This window comes from Silurus meridionalis, chromosome 1, assembly GCF_014805685.1.
Source record: "Silurus meridionalis isolate SWU-2019-XX chromosome 1, ASM1480568v1, whole genome shotgun sequence".
In the NCBI taxonomy this organism is placed as follows: domain Eukaryota; kingdom Metazoa; phylum Chordata; class Actinopteri; order Siluriformes; family Siluridae; genus Silurus; species Silurus meridionalis.
Window position 1 is genome coordinate 2,456,360 of NC_060884.1, and position 15,238 is coordinate 2,471,597.

Here is a 15,238-nt window from a genome sequence, read left to right on the forward strand (position 1 = left end):
CATCTCGTTCCACATTTACTCCCCGTTTATTACTGTTTTAACCTCCAATCTTCTGGGAAGATGTTCCACTAGTTCTTTGTTTTTAGATTCGTGGAGATTCATTCAGCCACATGTGCGTTATTAAAGTCAGGTACTGATGTAGGTGAGAAGGTGAGGAGGCCTGGAGCTTCATAGCAGGAGATCCTCCACCAAATCCAACCCATGTATCTTAATGGAGGTGGCTATGTGCATGGACGCATTGTCATGCTGGAACACATTGGGTCTCCTTGTTTAAGTGGAGGAGAACCAAAGAGGAACCACATATGAATGAAAACGTCAGGTGTCCCAAAACATTTGTCCATATAGTACATTTTATATATTTTAACATTTCCATTCATTTAGATTTACAGACTGGTCTTATTTATACAGCTGAAGGTTAAGGGCCTTGCTCAAGGGCCCAACAGTGGCAGCTTAGTGGTGCTGTGATCATCAGACACCATTTTACTGCTGTTTCAGCGTCATGATGATCTGAAACGTTCTTCATTTTTAATACAATAAAACTCACAAATTATAGTTTTATATCGAGTTCTTGAAAATAATAAATAAAATAAACATTTGTCCACACTGGGGTTGCTAATAAAGTTTCGAAAGAGTGACCTTCATCGGCGAACAGCGTCACGCGATGAAATCCGGCCCCCCGCGCTGGGATTGGCTAGAGCATCGACGAGCGTGCACGCCTCGACCAATCGCTTTGCAGAAAACCCGATTCGTCGGAATTCTTTCTTCTCCCAGGAACGCCCATTATCCGGGTTAAAAAGAGTGGCGCACATGCGCAGTGGATCCTCAGCGGTTCGACCTCTGCAGCCGGGTAAGTGAAGGAGAGCTGGTGAGGCGCCTCAGCAATCCGGATTAATCTTTCCACTTTGTGTTGTTTGTCCCCGTTTGTTTTGTGGTAAATATATTTTCGGGATTTTGCTAAACTCAATTCCGGTTCGATTGCATGTTTTTTAGGGTGTAAACTCGGATTGACCTTTAACCGCCTTCTTTTTCATTTTGTGCAGATACTCAACGTTAGAAGGAGCTGAGGTGCAAAAAATGTACGCCTGCGCCAAATTCGTGTCCTCTCCTGCACTGGTGAGTGTTTAATACTTCCCTGAATTTCATTTTTTTTAGCATTTTCCAGTGTTGTGCTAATGCTAATGCTAATGCGGATGCTAGTGCACCTTTTCTGTATTCAAGGTCATGGCGGAAGCTGTCGCCTGCAGCGTTGCCGTGGTAACGCTTTTGGAGATTAAACTGCACTAATGTGAAAATGTCTTCCCGTCCAAAACTTTGATCTCCCGCCTGGATTTGTGTAAATCAGGCCGCAGTGGAGAGAAAGTCCTTGGTGACAGCTCGGCTAGTTGTTCATTGCTAGCTAAAGACATTGAGAACTCAGTGTAGGACAGGATCTGTGTGTCTGCCTGGACTGTGCAAGGAGTTTTATCATTCAATAACGATTTGCTTTTCATGGTAAGGATTCAGGATCGCCAGGATCTTGGGAGTATCCAGATCTCTAAGTTTGTATTACTTATTGTTACAGGTGAATCCTAGGTTTCCCTCAGTAGGATCAGTGCTGGGAAAGTTGAGATGTTTTGATCCAGAGTTAAAACCAGGCTGATTATAAAATTATAAAATACAAACACTCAGATCTTGTGTCCTGTTTGGACTTTGAGAAGATGAGCTGTATGGTGTGTTGGATAATAACCAAAAGTGAGAATGGTCTTCTAAATGCTGCACTTCCAATACTGACCTTCTAATAAAGCTCGATGTTCTTGTTTTTGTGTAGAGATGATTTCTAAATTATGTGCATTCAAAACAAATGATGTGCAGAAGTCTTCTGCGTAGAAGCATTGAATCACCTGGAGGTAAAACTCTGGTGCATGGATTCTAAACCATTCATTGGTGTGTGATCTTGTCTCTCTTCAGGTCCGCTCTGGATCAAGGGCGCTTTACAGACCTCTCTCTGCCTCGGTGCTCTCCAGACCTGATGGCAAATCTGTTGAGGTGAGTTCAGCAAACGCTCCTCTAAAGAACTTAGGAACTAGCTCCAGAACAGTGTGTAATCTTAAGAAGAGGCCTCAAACACTTATTCATGTCTAACGGATCTCAGATCCTTTTAGACGTTTTATCCTGATCATTTCTCCGTCCCTCATGACAGACCAGTCAGGTCCTCCTGCCACAGAGCACCGTATCCCAGGTCGCACTGAGGGGCTTCCAGACCAGCGCATTGAGCCGCGACATCGACACAGCCGCCAAGTTCATCGGTGCCGGAGCCGCCACCGTCGGAGTGGCCGGATCAGGAGCCGGAATCGGAACAGTGTTCGGAAGTCTAATCATCGGCTACGCCAGGTACGGCAAAGTTCTACAGAGAACCAAACCTCAGCGAGGAAATGTAGTGCTTTTTCTGAGATGGTCAGTGAAGGTCGACCAATAATGGGTTTCACCAATCGCTAGGTTTGATCGTACTCGCCGATAACCGATGAATCGGAGGATGGTTTTTAAAATGTATTTGTTTAAATGATAAACCTGATGCGCTCTGTACAATAGTACTAAACTTTATTACAAAAAGAAACTGAATTATAAAAATATGCTGAAAACTGAAACAAAAAGTACAAACAGCACGGTTGATTGATCCGTCGCTAGAGGCCGTTCTCATACTGTAATGCAACCCGGAAAAACTGTGGCTTTTTATCAATAGTTCCAGCAATTAACACTTTCTCCTGCAGTTGTAAATTTCAGGGGTTAATTATGAGGCCACTATAAAAAGGATAAGATCCTAGCGGTCGGTCCTGCAGGATTACTTTTAATGATCTTCCTCAAACCCAGGTCAGGTCTCCTTCTTCAGTACCCATCATGAACAGTTCTAGCATTTATATTCAGCGTTGAATTATTCATCATTGGCAACAGAATGGCTGTTTTTGAGTTTTACTTTATTATATTAAATTCTGTATGATTCCTTTTTTATAGTTTAATCTCAGTGTTTTTGTCTTAGGGTAACCTTTAAATCAGATCACATCAATTGTCCATTTTTCAAAAATAAAAATCTATAAAGTGTGGGATGAATATTTATATAAGTTTTAAATTTCATTTGTCTTTATGTAATTAAAATAATTGTTGTAGATTAATGGTGTGAATACTTGTGCAAAAGCGAAGGTGACTGATGAAAAGGTTTTTGCTAACGATCTACTGGACGTTTGTGTCCGCTGTACAGATAATAAAATATATTCGATGTAATTTGGATCAGAGCAGTGTTTTGACCAAAGTTCTCATGCTCTTGTACCCCTCCCTCTCCAGAAACCCGTCTCTGAAGCAGCAGCTGTTCTCCTACGCTATCCTGGGATTCGCTCTGTCTGAGGCCATGGGTCTGTTCTGTTTGATGGTTGCTTTCCTCATCCTGTTCGCAATGTAAAGTCTGTGCAGTCTTTCCTCCCCTCTTCTCCTCTCCTCCCCCCCGGCCGTGACGACCCTCAAGCGTCTCGTACCGGCTGCAGAGTGTTGTACGTTGGCGTCATGACAGTTGTACATTTTTTCCAGATTTTTGCAGTGGAAGGCTGACAGACTAAAGAGAAGAACGTGTATTGTAAAAATGTATTCCATTACAGGATTAAAATACATGTTTCACTATTTAACCCTGATGTGTGAATTATTTATTAATGTTTGATTCAAACTTGGTCCTAGACATTTATTGTGCTCAGAAGACAAAGTTCATCGGTGTCTAATCAGCAAGTGAACGAGCATTGAATCACGTGAATAACTGGATTGAGGATGAGACGAAAATAAAACCTGTAGTTTAGACTGACTTTTATATTGAAGTCTTGAGGTGTGTGTGTGCACAACCAATTAGTTTGTATCTGATCAATGATGATTATAAAGGGTTTGTCTGAATTTAAATTGAAGACGGCAATAATACATGCTTTTGGATTTCAATTACAGGATATTGCATGAAAAGAACTTGGTATTTTAATACTTTATATTTAACTACTATACACACCTCCAGAAATTTGCATTCATCCTTAAATAATCCGCTCCTCCAGTAGAGGGCGCTAAGTGTGCTTGTTATAAGGGCGGTGTCTACCATTCGCTGTTCAATACTAATTAAGAAGTGCACACTTATTTGTTGCGACTGTACAGTATGATTTATGATCATATATAATTTCTAACAATTTTTTTTAATGATCAGGGTTTTCTCAGATTTTTATTTATACATTTCCATAAGGAGTGTATCAGGGTGTAGGATACAGATGGCAGAGTGCAACTGTATTGTGGATTAAAGTGTGAATTTTGCTTTATATAGTTTAACATTTTATTTAAATTCGATTAAAATGACCTGAACCCAATCGAGATGGTTTAGGGGTGAGCTGGACCGCAGAGTGAAGGCAAAAGGGCCAACAAGTGCCAAGCATCTCTCGGGGAACTCCTTCAAGACTGTTGGAAGACCATTTCAGGTGACTACCTCTTGAAGCTCATCAAGAGAATGCCAAGAGTGTGCAAAGCAGTAATCAAAGCAAAAGGTGGCTACTTTGAAGAACCTACAATATGACATTTTTCAGTTGTTTCACACTTTTTTATGATGTATATAATTCCATATATAATTCCACGTGTTAATTCATAGTTTTGATGCCTTCAGTGTGAATCTACAATTTTCATAGTCATGAAAATAAAGAAAAATCTTTGAGAAGGTGTGTCCAAACTTTTGGTCTGTACTGTATATAAAAAAATAATTATATGGCTGTCAAAATGAACGCATTAACACCAATTTATTTTAATGCCACTAGTTTAGTTTGACCATTATTGAAAAATAAATGAGGTGAAATTAAAACCTTCAAGGCAACACACATTCTTGCTGTCCTTTCTTTACTCAGGAAAAAAAAAATCAAATTTATTTTTTAAAACACTAAATATTTATTTTACTGAGGCACAAAGTCTCAAATCAAGCGCCATGATGCACACATCCGGCAATTAAAACCGTCCGTGTGGAAACATAACAGTACAGTTTGGTGTCCTGATAATTTATGTAATTTAAAACACCATAATGACTTTTTAAAACATTTACGAGTATTTTTATGAGCTGGTCTTGCATCTGAAAATGTAAACATGAGTGTAAGTGAATTCCTCAGTGCAGAGAAAGAGAAGTAATTGGGAACCTGTAGAATCTATATGAAAATCTCTAACAAATTCCCATAAACAAACCAAACTATTCACCCAGAAATCTAAAGATCTGTTTGCTCCTAAATTCAACATTATAACTTCTTTGCATTTACACAATTCAATACATTTCAACATATGATCCATTTTCTTCTCACCTCAGCTTTTCATTTACTCACCGGATTCAGGACATAAACACACTGACATTGTACATGTTTTTCAACACAACACTCACAAAATGATCTGTAAAATGAACCCAAGTCTAAAAATAAGCCTGTTTCTGGAAGCATGAAAACTTTGGGGTCTCGTCGCTTATCTTCAGGAACTTGCAGCTGTTTATTTGTATCAGCATGAGGTCAGTCTTTTAGCTCTGAGAGCCAGCAGCTGTTCTGCTCGTGCTTTCAACAATAGTACACACACACACACACATACACACACACATACACAAAACACTGAAGCATTTTGCTTAAATGTCAGTCTGATCAGCTTTGCATTGAATCCTTTAACCACAGTCTGGAGATGATGATCAGCCCAGGAGTCTTTCTGCTCACCTGGATTTCAGTTCTTCTAGTCGGTGAGTTCTGTCTGGTTCCTGTTGGAGGATTGAGCTGCTGAGTGAGAAAGGAATTGCTTGGTTTTATATTAATGCTGGTAGATGCATAGTATCAAGGGAAGATGTGGGTATGTGAGATCCAGATTTGAAGATATTTATGAGGGAATGTTTTTGCAATGCTCTTAGAAATGTGAATTGTTGTGCCTGAATTTTTTGTGCCAGGGTTAAAAGAGAGTTTTTGTTCTAACATTAACTCTGGTTAAAGGGTTGAATATATAAAAATTGCATAATTTAGACAAGAAAATATTACACAATCCACCTATAGATGTCGATACATACACATTTACCCTCTGTTACTATTCCAGATTTATTTGGACACGTCTTTTTTTCAATTGCAATACAACAAAAGTCAATGAGACACGACACATAACTAACGCAAGAATTCTAGGCAAATTTTTGAAAGACCGCCCCCTAGTGGCTGAGGAATCGCAGGAACGCGCCGGTATGCGCATTTCATTGACAGGTGCACGTTTGTTGCGTGCTTCATGTTTCTAATTCTGGTCGCCGGTTCTTCGGTCACTTCGGCTCCTTCGTCATTTGGGAGTTTTCAGCTTTTCAGGTCCTCATTTCATTAAAATGAACCCATTTTTATTTGTATTTATGAGGAAGTGGCAGCTTAGTGTTTAAAGCATTTGACTCTGGATCAGAAGGTCACAAGTTCAAATCCCAGCACCACCCAGCTGCCAAGAGGCTTCGAGAAAGGGACTTAACCCTCAACTGCTTAGCTGTAATGGATCTGGGTCTGGATCTGGATAAGCGCATCTACCAAACAACATAAATGTAAACCCTAAAGGACATGGTTGTGAGGACAAATTGGGTGGTTTTCTTCAACGTTCCACCTTTCCCCCCACTTCTAACTTATTATTGTTACATAATCCAAATACCTCCAGAAGTTCACATGATGACTATGTCAAAAATGCGAGATATTTTGTTTAATCAATGGCAAGAAAAGTTGAGAGAATCTGAAAATTTTCCAAAGTGTTTCCAAATTCATTTTATTTAGTGGATAAATGAACATACCGCTGGTACATTATACACATCAACATGCTTCCGGAAAAAGCACTGACTCATTTCCAGATGCCTTCTTACACCCTACAGTGGCATGCAAATGTACCCCCACCCCCACCCCCCACCCACACTCAAATGTAGGATATTTAATCTGAATTGTATGCTATGAATGTGAACTATTATACCGGTTTAGAAGTGGAATATTAAAAGTTGTGATTTGGAGTAATTGATTTAAACAGAGTATGAATATACCAGATTCTGGAAGAACCCAAGAAGCTTAAAAAGTGTCTCAGACTCTTTCCATGAGTCCAAGAGCATCCTACAGAGGACAGTACGCATGTGAGGAGGTTTTATATCAAAAAAACCATCCACGTGTGTGAAAAAATTGCAGGAATGCAATATGTAAAATGTTTCACTCTTGGTCCATCAGTGAGGTGTTCAGGACTCTTCTTCATATAGAAATGTTCTCAGATTCACTATACAATCCTGAGTTATCCTGAGTTAACCAGGGACAGACATGTCAGGAGATTACACAGAGTGATTACATTTCATCTCCATATATGGTGCAGTGGTGGAGAGGAACGAAGTAAATGTAATTCGTAACTGCAGTTACGTCGCTTTTTCACGTATCTGTATTTACTGGAGTATTCGAGAAGACTTCACTACATTACTGTAACTTCACTACATTTCAAAGTCAAATTTTTACTCCATTATTCAAAATCAGTCGTAAAAAAAATGGTCAAAAACGCAGCGAATCACCAATCAGGATCGAGCGCACGCTCCGTTTTAAACTCGTTCTGATTGGCGCTTGGTTTATTTACTGATCACCAACATACAGTTCAGCATCAGTTTAACATCAGAACATTTAAAGAGGAACAAATGATGAAGATACTCCAGACTCGAATTCGCCACAACACACGTGACCTCGTTTGTGCCGTTTTTTGAAGTAGTTGAAAAGAAGGTTTGGGCTGATGATCATCGTAATAGAACTCAATCAGTGTTTGAGTCATTAATATCATTCGATTAATAGATCAGTGTGCTGAGAGTCACATTCGAGTCTTTTCACAGCAAAAAATCTTGTGACAAAAATCATAATAGGAACATTAGAGCCAGAATAAATCATCGTACTTTGAATACTATGATTTTACTCAAGTGAAAGTTTAAAGGGAGACGTTTTACTTTTACTGGGGTCACATTTTACCGAGTGAATCTTTACTTTAACTTGACTACATGGTTTGTGTACTTTGTGCACCACTGATATGGGATAATATTCGTTTACGTAGAGCCATCAGAACATGATGTTATTAGAACTGATGTTATAATGCTGATCTGATTCGCTTGTTATGCATTGTGTGTGCGTGATGTGTCAGGACATATCCTTCAGCAGCTCAGATGGTGTGTGTTTAGATGTGTCATGTGCAGTTGTCTGTCTATGTCAGAACTAATCCCCCTTCCAAGTGTGTGTTTTCTTCTGCTGGATAGTGGTGTTGCCTCAGAGTAACTCAAACTATTTGTGTATGTGTATAGGTCTAGGCCCAGGTCCAGGTCAGTGCTCTGCTGATGAGACCAGACTGATCAAGAATCTGTTTAACGGCTATAACAAGGTGGTTCGGCCCGTCAGCCATTTCAACGACGCCGTGGTGGTGACGGTCGGGCTGCAGCTCATCCAGCTCATCAGTGTGGTAACTCGGCAATTCTTATGCATAAATTCGTATTATATCTTTTATATATATTTCTTGCTTAAAAATTCAACGATCAAATTTCAAGGAGTGGAAACTGCATTTATTTTGTCTACATCCTCCTCTGCTACATTTATACGCTAACCCCAGCGTTTAACTTACGCCTGGAAAGATTTGTCACCTAGAAAGATTTGTCAGTACGCCTGAGCCATCTAATGACATCCTGCCTCACCGGGATCCTCACTGATGGATGTACGGCCATCTTGGAAATGTTTACACCATTCAAATGTCTTACTGCAGCTTAGCGTCTCATCACCGTACTGCGCTTCTGTAGATATCCGAAAGTTTTTACGCCATGGTTTACAGGAAACTTGAGCACCGCACGCTGTTCCATGCACGCACTAACTGTTGTTTGCCATCTTGATTAACGGTCCCAGGACTGGCCTGCGACATGTGCCCCGCCCATCAAATATAGGACACGCTAGCCACTTAGTACTGCATGTACTACCGCCATGCTAGCATCCATTTTTATTCCGGGAAAATAAAAAATCCTGGTTAGATTTGAACGTCCCTCATAGTTAGGGAGGCATTAAAATGCCATCCACATTTTTAGCATGAAAGTCCACATTAGCGAGATGCAGAATTTCTAAAGAGCGAACATGACGCATGGAACAATGTTGATTTCTTTTTTTTTACACTAAAAGAAAATTGCTAACTTTCAGAATTGTTAAATGATGAACTTGAGTTTTGTTCCTAAAAAAATACTCTATGAAACCAAAATCTTTACCTTAAAAGGTGTGCGAACGTTTAGCTAAATTGACTTGAAAGTCTGATCCAACACAAAGCGTCAACTCAGAAACTGACCCGAAGAGCTGACTCAGGGATCCGACCCAAATAACTCAAATTGCTGACTTAAATTTCTGTCTCAAAGTGCTGACTCAAAGAGCTTATTTATAGAGCTGACTCATAAAGCTGACTCAAGTATCCAACCAAGTTTAAAAAAACCTATGAAACCAAAATCTTTACCCTAAAGGATGTGCAAAACTGTTCAGTTGTGGAAAACAGAGTTGGCTTTAAAATCTGATCCAAAGATCTGATCAAAGATTCAACACAGAGATATGTTCCAAAGAGAGGAGCTGACTCAAACACCTGACTCAAATATTCAACCTAAAGGACTGGCTCAAAGAACTAACCCAAAGATCTGACTCAAATATCCATCCTAGTTTTGTCTCTAAAAAAACAATGAAAACTAAATCTTTACCTCAAGTACTTCCAAACATCTGCATGACCATTCAAAATGTTTTATTTTCTATCATGGTTCCATATTTCTTCAAGGCTTTGGATTTATTCTCTAGTAAAGACATTAAATGCACTACATCCGGATTCACTCTGTCTTTCTCATTCTCTCTTTTACTGTCTCACTTATTATACAATCACATTGACACATTTCTGTCTTTCTTCACCCACAGGATGAAGTCAATCAGATCGTCACCAGTAATGTGCGTGTCAAGCAGGTCTGTGTCTCTTTCTGCGTCTTCCTGAAAGTCCCTGATTCATTCTTAAGATTCATCCCTGAATCTGAACCCAATTCTTATCATGTTACACTCAGGATTTGGCTGTTAGATGTTGTAGTTTTTCCTTCAGACGTTATCGAGATCAGAGAAGTCGAAAGCCACGTGGTCAGTACCGCAGGCTGATGATAGATAATAGACGATAATAAATCGTCTGTTTCTCAGAAGCAGGAGAATATTAAAAGGCAAAACCAAACACAGGTTGATGACGCACTTGATGTTGCTTCTGTAGTAACGTGTGTCACAGGGACTTGTGTGAAAGACGTGTTTATTCAACATTTGGGGGAGAAGTTTCTAGTGCCATTACAAACAGGCAACATTTAACCATGGAACTTTCTCTTTTTTATTTTATTTATATGTATTTTATAGGAAATAAAATGAAACCCGTCGCCTGTCTTTACAAAGCTGAACAAATCAATGAGTAAAAGATCTGAATCATTCTCCAGAACCTCACCAGTTGGCAGCGAGACAGAAATGTTTTGATTTGAAGTGAATAATGTGAAGTGCATCACCGTTATCATTTCCTTTTTTTTTCACTCAGCAATGGAAGGATGTGAATCTGAAGTGGAATCCGGACGACTACGGGGGCATCAAGAAAATTCGAATTCCCTCCACCGACATCTGGAAACCAGATTTAGTACTTTATAACAAGTACGGTTGTGTTACGCTGCTGTAGACTCTCAAAGATTAGGATTAAAACGTGTCTGAATTTTTTATATTTCTTACGAATATTTTATCCATAAAATGACTACATGGTGTGTGTTGACACTGTGTTATTATTTACGACCTGTGATAATTGAGTGCACTGTTAAATGCGCATGTACGTTGGGTGTTTGTGTGCGATTGTGTGCGATTGTGTGTTGCAGTGCTGATGGAGACTTTGCCATTGTGCACAAGACGAAGGTCTTGCTGGAGTACACTGGTTTGATCACGTGGAATCCTCCGGCCATCTTTAAGAGCTACTGTGAGATTGTTGTCGTTTACTTCCCTTTTGACCTGCAGAACTGCAGCATAAAGCTCGGCATATGGACCTACGATGGCAACCTGGTTGTCATCAACCCGGTACACCCACATACACACACACACACACACACACACACACACACACACACACACACACACACACACACACACACACACACACACACACACACAAACACACACACACACACACACAGAACCAAAGATAAACAGGCACCTCACCTTTAATGCAAACAAACAGTTGTGGAAAACAGAGTTGACTTGAAAAGCTGATCCAAAGATCTGATCAAAGATTCAACCCAAAGAGCTGACACAAAGATTAGATTCAATGATCTGACCCAAAGATCCGACCCAAATATCTGACTCAAATCGCTGACTCAAAGAACCAAATCAAAGAGCTCACTCAAAGAGCTGACTCGAAGTGCTGCCTTAAAGATCCTTTCCAAAGAGCTGACTCAAAGATCCAACTTAAAAAGCTGACACAAAATCTGACCCAAAGATTTGACCAAAATATCTGACTCAAAGAACTGATTTAGAGATCTGTCTCAGAGAGCTGAATTTAAAGATCTGATTTAATAAGCTAACTCAGAGAGCTGACTCAAAGTGCTGACTCAATAAGCTGCCCTAAAGATCCGTTCCAAAGATTTGACTCAAAAATCCATTCCAGAGAGTTGACTCTATGTGCCAACTCAATGAGCTGATTCAAAGACCTGACTTAAAGAGCTAATTTAAAGATCCGTCTCCAAGAGCTGACTCAAAGTGCTGATTCAGTAATGTGACTCAGAGAGCTGACTCGAAGTGCTGAATCAAAGAACTTAAACAAAAATTCATGTACAGTTTGATTTTTTAAATTCTTTATTCATACCATTTTGTCCCAAGAACATGCAAAAAACCTGGTGTGTTTCTCTGTATGTGTAGGACAGCGATCGTCCAGACCTCAGTAACTTCATGGAGAGCGGCGAGTGGGTGATGAAGGACTACCGCAGCTGGAAACACTGGGTTTATTATGCATGTTGTCCAGACACGCCATATCTGGACATCACCTATCACTTCCTGATGCTGAGACTGCCGCTGTACTTCATCGTGAACGTCATCATACCCTGCATGCTCTTCTCCTTCCTCACGGGCCTCGTCTTCTACCTGCCCACCGACTCTGGTAGCCCTGTGTACTGGTGTATGTATGAACTTAAACATCTAATTTTAGCTAAATAGTGCTCAATTGCGTGTGTGTGTGTGTGTGTAGGTGAGAAGATGACCCTTAGTATCTCTGTCCTGCTGTCTCTCACCGTGTTCCTCCTGGTGATCGTCGAGCTGATCCCGTCCACCTCCAGCGCCGTCCCACTCATCGGCAAATACATGCTGTTCACCATGATCCTCGTCATTGCCTCCATCATCATCACCGTCATCGTCATCAATACGCACCACCGCTCGCCCAGCACACACACCATGTCTCCTTGGGTCCGCAAGGTATCTATCCAGAGATTCAGATAATGCCTTTTTTTTCTCAAACTCGAACCTGAGTGTTTTCTCTCTCTGTGCCACAGATCTTCATCGACACCATTCCGAACTTCATGTTCTTCTCCTCCATGAAGCGGCCGTCTCAGGAGCGCAAAGACAGGCGGCTTTCTCGCGCCGACTTCGACATCTCAGACATCTCAGGAAAACCCGCTCCCACCTCCGTTACCTTCCAGTCGCCCCTCACCAAAAACCCGGAGGTGCAGAGCGCCATTGAGGGCGTCAAATACATCGCTGAGACCATGAGGAGCGACGAAGTGTTCAACAACGTAAGAGAAATCTTTCTGTTCCTCATTATCTCAGTTGATGTATCGTTTTTGCACGTTTCCTCTCCTTCTTCTTCTCCTTTTTGGGATTTTTTCCCCCCCAGATTTTTTAATTTTAGACTCAATTAGACTTCATTGGAAGTTCCCTTGTTCAGAACCATGCCAAAAGTCGTCCTCTCCTCTACAGCTTTTCCTCTTTCAACGATCTCTGGTTCATTCCTAATCCCCTCGTCTCCCACAGGCTGCTGAGGAGTGGAAGTTTGTCGCCATGGTCCTGGATCACATTCTGCTCTGCGTCTTCATGGCCGTGTGTATCATCGGCACAGCGGGAGTCTTCGTCGGACGCCTCTTTGAGCTCAACATGCTGTAAGCAACGGGAGAACGACCGGGGAGGCCTGAAGTAAAGCCAGGGGCTGGAGTTTAGCTTGGAACTTCCATCACAAAGCTCCCTGCTGGGCTGCTTTGGTAACGAAGTCTGCCTGGTGCTCGATTCTGAAGACGCCTTGTTTACTGCTGAAAGCTCAGATACCGTGCCATAGTGATTTTTCACAGGTCGGAAAGAAAGAAAATCCATCCTGAACCTCCTGAATTTGAATCAATCGTTTTTCACCGATTTCATTTGTGCTGACATTCATGAGATCTCTTTCGTTGAAATGTTTCTCATATTTGAATTTTTTAAAATTAGTATATATATATATGATTATTCATATTATATTATTGTGAATTCTATTATATTTAGCAAAATCCAGAACGAGCACTAACCAGAAGAAGAGAACAAACAAATCCTTCACATATAAACACGCAGTATAGTGAATAGAGGAAATTTTAAATTTTTTTAAAAGCATACTAAACCATTTTTTCTCTTCAAAAAAGTCCCAAAAATGTGTCTTTTTGACTCAAAAAGGAACAAATGGGTTACGATCAAAGTTCCCAGAGATTGTTAGTTGGGCAATCAGAAAACAGAAGCCTAACATTTCCACAAAACAGAATTTTCTTTCACAGCTACAATTGTACTTTACTGAACAGGCAGCTGTATATATATATATATATATATATATATATATATATATATATATATATATATATATATATATCTAGGCTGTGAGACTCCAGTAAATTGGACCGATTGTTGTAGTCAAGAAAAAAAAAACATGATCATAAACCTGCGAATGGACAATTTCTGGATTGGACAGAACCCAAATAGTTTTTCCAGGTTACCATCAGCAGCATTACAATTATCACATGTCAAGAAGAATAAAATGAGTTCAGCTCGGTTTTTAAATACTGATGTCTCTGTAGTGCTTTATGAACATGCTGGTGTGTTGAATTGATTAGGCATGAATGTACAGATAAAAAGGCGGTCGTCCCAATCGGGCGCAAAAATTGCGATTTTTAGGTAAAGGACGACTCATTATTCAATTTCTTCATTTTTTTAAATTTCTTTAATTTTTTTTTAGTTCTAAAATGCATTATAATATTTCTTCTTTCTTGTTTTGAACTTTTATTTTCACCTGATGCAGCGGCGCTTTATTATGTCCAAAGACCTGTGCTCAAAGACCTGTCATTTCGACGTCTTGACTATTTTTCGCTTGTAAATCCGTCGTCTAGGACTTCAGTGCAGGACAATCTTTAACTTCTCACAGAAATCATGGAAACACACAGCACATATTCCTATACAAAACATGTTTCAGGGTGAAAAGTTCTTTTAATGCTGCAGATTTCTTTTTTAAATTGTTTATTGGTATCATGTTTCTATATCGGCAGTTCTTGGTATTGGTATGACCACGGATATGTCACATGATCTGTCCGTGCTAAGAAATAAAGGCATGCGAAGTTGCCTGAAGCACTGTGAGCTGTGTGTTGACCGAGCGTGTGAACAGTTTCCTGATTCTGGTTAAAATATTTATAGGTGACAGACACTGATGATGCTTTAAGTTTGTGTCTTTATGCTGCCTCATGAACTTTTCTGTAAAAGCCTTAAGATTTACAAAGGCAGATACGGAAAGATTTATCTTTTTTAATGCTTTTTCTGACTTGTTTGCCAGTTTGCATGTATGCATTTGTAATGTTTTTATTATATTTTTAACAAAAACTGTACTCATTAGCAGGAGCACAGTCCAGTTAAATAGGACAATGGTGGGATTTCGAATTGTCATGAGTGGGGTTGAATGTCATAGAATCAAACACAGTTACACTCCATTATGAAACTTTCCACTGAGTGTGTTGGACTTGTTGCTTTTCGTTTTTCCACATGACAACTTGATTTTATCCAGGTCATGTTTTTAATGCAGACTTGAAAGTGTGTTTTCGTTTTTTTTTCCAGCTTGTGAGGATTTTTTCGAAATGACCACCATGACTTCCACATTGCTTTCTTGTTTTTAATAATAGGTATAAAGTGTGTCTGATTTTGTCCTCTGACATACTTCAACATTTATTGAA

At 39.9% G+C, this 15,238-nt stretch overlaps 2 protein-coding genes across 3 annotated transcripts; both read left to right on the plus strand.

Annotated features, from left to right (window-relative positions):
• The first annotated feature begins 745 nt into the window (after positions 1-745).
• atp5mc3b (ATP synthase membrane subunit c locus 3b) lies at positions 746-3,650 on the plus strand. Of its 2 annotated transcripts, none has more exons than XM_046860778.1 (5): positions 746-847; positions 1,041-1,113; positions 1,948-2,025; positions 2,180-2,370; positions 3,316-3,650. In XM_046860778.1, the coding sequence occupies exons 2-5, from the start codon at positions 1,075-1,077 to the stop codon at positions 3,428-3,430; spliced, it is 423 nt and encodes a 140-aa protein (XP_046716734.1). In that variant the 5' UTR covers positions 746-847; positions 1,041-1,074; the 3' UTR covers positions 3,431-3,650. The 2 variants fall into 2 exon arrangements, with proteins under 2 accessions (XP_046716734.1, XP_046716742.1); XM_046860786.1 differs by having other exon boundaries at positions 826-931.
• Positions 3,651-5,593: 1,943 nt separating this feature from the next.
• chrna1 (cholinergic receptor, nicotinic, alpha 1 (muscle)) lies at positions 5,594-13,817 on the plus strand. Its single transcript, XM_046850850.1, has 9 exons — positions 5,594-5,740; positions 8,315-8,469; positions 9,936-9,980; positions 10,579-10,688; positions 10,904-11,099; positions 11,937-12,174; positions 12,262-12,485; positions 12,563-12,802; positions 13,041-13,817. Exons 1-9 carry the CDS (start codon positions 5,686-5,688, stop codon positions 13,167-13,169), a joined length of 1,392 nt encoding a protein of 463 aa, XP_046706806.1. The 5' UTR covers positions 5,594-5,685; the 3' UTR covers positions 13,170-13,817.
• The last annotated feature ends 1,421 nt before the right edge of the window (positions 13,818-15,238 follow it).

What these genes read in the sequence shown, in the direction of transcription:
- chrna1 (XM_046850850.1), top strand. Translation starts at nt 5,686, where the DNA reads ATGATGATCAGCCCAGGAGTCTTTCTGCTCACCTGGATTTCAGTTCTT. An exon ending in CTACCTGCCCACCGACTCTG is followed by an intron (nt 12,175 to 12,261) that starts GTAGCCCTGTGT and finishes GTGTGTGTGTAG; the next exon opens with GTGAGAAGATGACCCTTAGT. An exon ending in GCGACGAAGTGTTCAACAAC is followed by an intron (nt 12,803 to 13,040) that starts GTAAGAGAAATC and finishes CGTCTCCCACAG; the next exon opens with GCTGCTGAGGAGTGGAAGTT.
- atp5mc3b (XM_046860778.1), top strand. Translation starts at nt 1,075, where the DNA reads ATGTACGCCTGCGCCAAATTCGTGTCCTCTCCTGCACTG. An exon ending in TCGTGTCCTCTCCTGCACTG is followed by an intron (nt 1,114 to 1,947) that starts GTGAGTGTTTAA and finishes GTCTCTCTTCAG; the next exon opens with GTCCGCTCTGGATCAAGGGC. An exon ending in CTGATGGCAAATCTGTTGAG is followed by an intron (nt 2,026 to 2,179) that starts GTGAGTTCAGCA and finishes CCCTCATGACAG; the next exon opens with ACCAGTCAGGTCCTCCTGCC.